This window comes from Teleopsis dalmanni, chromosome 2 (assembly GCF_002237135.1).
Source record: "Teleopsis dalmanni isolate 2A chromosome 2, ASM223713v2, whole genome shotgun sequence".
Lineage (NCBI taxonomy): Eukaryota > Metazoa > Arthropoda > Insecta > Diptera > Diopsidae > Teleopsis > Teleopsis dalmanni.
The window spans coordinates 202,698,692-202,703,319 of record NC_051847.1 but is presented as its reverse complement, the minus strand read 5'-3'; the positions used below and the strand labels follow the sequence as shown (position 1 = coordinate 202,703,319).

The 4,628-nt window shown below is 27.7% G+C and overlaps 1 protein-coding gene across 1 annotated transcript; it reads left to right on the top strand.

Annotated features, from left to right (window-relative positions):
* The first annotated feature begins 189 nt into the window (after positions 1 to 189).
* LOC119683926 (chaoptin-like) lies at positions 190 to 3,609 on the top strand. The gene is made up of 7 exons (XM_038097814.1): positions 190 to 333; positions 399 to 540; positions 607 to 965; positions 2,258 to 2,681; positions 2,749 to 2,990; positions 3,046 to 3,232; positions 3,313 to 3,609. The coding sequence occupies exons 1-7, from the start codon at positions 326 to 328 to the stop codon at positions 3,412 to 3,414; spliced, it is 1,464 nt and encodes a 487-aa protein (XP_037953742.1). The 5' UTR covers positions 190 to 325; the 3' UTR covers positions 3,415 to 3,609.
* Positions 3,610 to 4,628: the final 1,019 nt, after the last annotated feature.

Genomic DNA, 4,628 nt, shown 5'->3' with positions numbered 1-4,628 from the left:
ACACAAATTGCATATATAAATATATGAATATATATGAATAGTTTATTAATATTTATAGATTATTGTTATTGCTACTATTATTTATTATAATGAACTTAATTTTTTAAGTTCGACTGAAATTATTTAGTATTTATAAAATATAATATCGTAATAACTTTATAAAATTTCATTTTTCATTTTAATATTGCAGTTAGTTTACCTGTCACACAATTATTTAACCGATATACCACAAGATATTTTTAAGCCCGTACAAGGATTACGTGTAATCGACTTATCCCATAATCACTTACGTGGTCTACCTGATAATTTATTCTATAATGGTGGCATGGAAAAGTAAATAAATAAACTAATTTAGAATTTATTTCAAAATGGAATATAATCTTTAATTATATCAACAGAATGGACGTTTCGCATAATATGCTGTTGAAGATACCATCATCATCTCTATCCAGTTTGGCAGCGCTTACCTTATGTGAATTGCATTTATCAAACAATTTCATCTCAACTATACACAGCATGGATTTATCTAATAAGTTCAGAGTAAGTTCTTTTAAATAATTTACATATTAAAGAGATAATATTCTGAATATATTATATTATTTTTAGTCCCTACGCTATTTGGATATATCCTACAACTATTTGTTACGTATTGATGATGCCGTTTTTGCTACCATGCCCAAATTAGCAGTGCTCGATCTTTCACATAATCGAGATCTTAAAGTAATGGATAAATCTTTTATGGGCTTAGAAAATTCTTTGATAAAATTAGGTTTGGAAAATGTTTCATTAAGTACAGTACCTGAAATACGTTTAAAATATTTGCGTGAATTCCGGTTGGGATATAATGAACTTCCTTCGATACCACAAGAACTTGCACATAATATGAGTAACTTACGTATGTTGGATCTATCGAATAACGATTTAACAAATGTGCCACTTATGACGCAATCACTACCACATTTAAGGTAGGATAATATAAAAAATTTGATGGTTTTTCATATTTAAAGTTATATAATAATATATTTGAAAATCCAAATTAAATTAAGTTCCTATGAGAAAAATATAGTAGAATGTATGTTCTAAAGATGTTGTTAGAGTACGCAAGATTTACTTTAGCACAGATTCACGCTTTTATTGTATTTTATATTGAACTATTATTTCCTGTACTTTTCTGAGTGATACTGTTCATCATATTTTCATTTTTAAATTCACACTCATACATACATATGATTCTAATATATATATGAAGATATAATTAGAAGAAATTATATAATTAGGAGAAAGGTTCTCGTAAGTCTCTTATAATTGTCTTATTTTTTTAATAAACTATTGACATCTAGCACTCCTAACAAGACTATAATGAGTGACTTATTCGCATTCTATATTTAACGTAAAATAACAAATTTATAAATAGTAAACTAGGGACAGATACTTTAAATGCAAAGCATAGATCTTTTGTACCAAAAACCACTGAGATTTAGACAAAGACTAATATAATGTAATGTGAATATCAGGTTAATAAAGTGTTGCAACTGGTAAAAATATTTTATCACCCTCTAGTAGCATAGTTTTTTTCTTTGAAATCTTATTCAGTTCCAGAGATAAATTGAAATCGACGGGACTTTGCGTTGCTAATTTTTTACCTGGTATAAGATACGACCCTAGATGGTTTTATCTTTTATGTATGATTCTATCACATTTTCCTTGGATGTGCTCTGGAGACATGGTCATTATCACAGAATCTAGTACATATGATTTAATGTAAGATGTTTAATGCTCAGATGTCTATTGAGTCTATATAGTAATGAGGCCATAGCTCGCTCATTACTCTTAATGTGTTCTTGGTTAAGCTTAAGATATATCTAATAATAATTTAGAATGTTTTAAACCTTGAAGATCTGTCTTCTTCTACTTTCTCCTTCTTTTGTTTTTTGTACATTAGAACTCCATACCTTACTCTTTTACATATACTGCAATATGATTTAGACCATATCATTACCATAGATGCTCCTTTTCTGACGTTTTATCAGCTTGTTCATTTCTCTAAAATCCTTCATGTGTAGGCACAGTCATGTGACTATCTTTATTGCCACTGGTTAATATAGTAGTGGGTCTAGATTAAGTTGGACTCAGCTCCGTACAAGCTAACCATTCAAAAGACAGAAATATAGCAAATTTTTAATAATAATTTTGATAAATATACACGTCTGATAAAATTAACTATTAATTTTGAATTTATAATTGCTGAACAACACAGAAAATTGATGCTCTCCGGTAATCCCATAACATCACTTAACAATAATAGTTTTGATGGTGTAAATGAAGATTTAGAAATGTTGGATATATCTAATTTCCGTCTACATTACTTTGAATATGGATGTCTTGATTCGTTGCCACATTTACGTTCACTTAAATTAACCGCATATTCACACTTGGAGCACTTTAATATACCACAACTATTGCGTCATCATTACAACATAAGACAGTTATGGATCGAAGCACCACAACCATTCACACGAATTATCAAGAAGGGCTCTGGAAACACACAAGAAATGCAAAGCGTACAAATGGGCATGCCTACCGATTTAACCAGAGAAATGGAAGGTCACTTGCCATCAAAGTTAACTAATATCACATTTAGTGGACCACAATTCAGTAGTCTCAATGAACGTATATTGAAGGTATAAGTATTAATGAACGTTTTTAAATTAGCCGTGAAACAATAATAATGTTATCTATGCAATACAGGGCATGCGTTCACCATATTTATATATGCAATTATTTAATACATCCTTGCAAGCTTTGCCTAATAATTTCTTCAAGAATTTGGGACGTGTGCGTAATATTTCATTGGATATCCGTTATAATAATCGTATGCTGAAGAAAATACCAAATCCCAATACTGGACGTGTACCATATTTACCAAATAGTGTTTTCCTAACAGATCTGAAAATGTCAAATACCGATTTAAATTGTGATTGTGACTTAGGGTGGGTGAATCTGGTTTGATTTAGTTTTACAAATTTCAATTATTTATTATTTCAGTTGGGTCGAATTCTGGCAGCGTAAACGTCGTCAATACATATGCTCATCTCAAACTTGGACCGATACTGTATTTAGAACATTTATGAATTCACCATGCCAGGTTTATGGGCGTCATAATTGTGATGATCATGATGATGACTTACGTGAAACACGTTGTGATAATAAAGGTGGTTTACAATTATTGGAGGTAGGGTGTTATAAATGTTCAACTGTATTTTAATTATAATACTAAATTATTCTAAATGAATATGTTATCATTTGTTTTAGGCTCTGAAAGCTGATTTAGAATGCGGATGGGATAACGCAAGCTGCAAGGACTCCGTTCTTGTCTTAATAGCTGCTTGTATTATATTAATATTTTGGATGTGACTGTTACGGTTTGCCTACAAAACATCTGCCAAATTCTATGATATTTTGGAGAAGGTCTATGGCGAGACTGTTGTTTGAGTAAAGCGAAACAAAGTAGTTTGCAGATTTTCATATAATAAGCGTTTATTACAAATAACAACATTAATTTTTAAGAAAATTTTCAATTTAATATGAAGTAAATAAAACGATCTTTGCTTAAAATTATTTATTTATTTATATTTATACATTTCTTTATGTATATTAATTTATTAAGTTTAGTTTTTTTTAGTTATTATTTTTTATAAATTATTTGTTGTATTATATTAAATTTTTATTTAAATTATTAATTGTTTTTTAACTAATTATAGAAATGATCTTTTATGCACTTAAATAATTGGCTTTATATACTTATTATGTATAAATTATACTGCACTATATTAAATTATTTACAAATTGCACTGAAACCACTTCTTATTGCTTATTATACATACAAATCCTATATGCTATATGTTCTACTATAAATCTACTATAAATATTATTTAAATTATCTATATATAAGTTTTTTTATTCCTTATCTATCTGTAAATAAATTTAATTTGTTACTGCTTTTTCTATTCCATAAATATTATATCTTTAATTGTTAAATTATTTTGCACTACATATTATTAAGAAGTTATAATAAGTACATTCTTTTAGTATGATATAAATATATTTATCTATATTGTCTAATTTATCTGCTTGCTAATAAACTCTGTGTAGTTTATATATAATTAAAATTTTTCTTAAGAAAATTATGCTTTGCGATTATGCTTATAAGATCGCTGAGACTATTTGGTAGCGATCTCAAAATTTGTCTTATAAATATTGTTTAAATACCACTTTTTTATATGTTAGAAGGTTTATACATAAACCTATTTAATTAAAGCTTTGTTAATAATATAACAAACAATACTTTTGTCTGTGGTAGCTAAATGGAGGTCTTCTCTAAGTGTATCTGTTTTAATACATATTCATTAGTTACGTATATATAACTGATTGACCGAGAAGGGCTGTAAATAATTCCTATAGAGTTCTTATCTATGCTAAATCACTTGCCTAAAATAATGTAATGAAGAACATTGCGATGACAAATTCTTTACACCAATTATAAAAAAACTCATAGGTTCGTTTAAAATATCTACTTTAAATTAACAAAATTTAATTTAAAATTAATTTAATTAATATTATAATATACT

What these genes read in the sequence shown, in the direction of transcription:
- LOC119683926 (XM_038097814.1), top strand. An exon ending in ATTTATCTAATAAGTTCAGA is followed by an intron (nt 541 to 606) that starts GTAAGTTCTTTT and finishes TATTATTTTTAG; the next exon opens with TCCCTACGCTATTTGGATAT. An exon ending in AATTGTGATTGTGACTTAGG is followed by an intron (nt 2,991 to 3,045) that starts GTGGGTGAATCT and finishes TTATTATTTCAG; the next exon opens with TTGGGTCGAATTCTGGCAGC.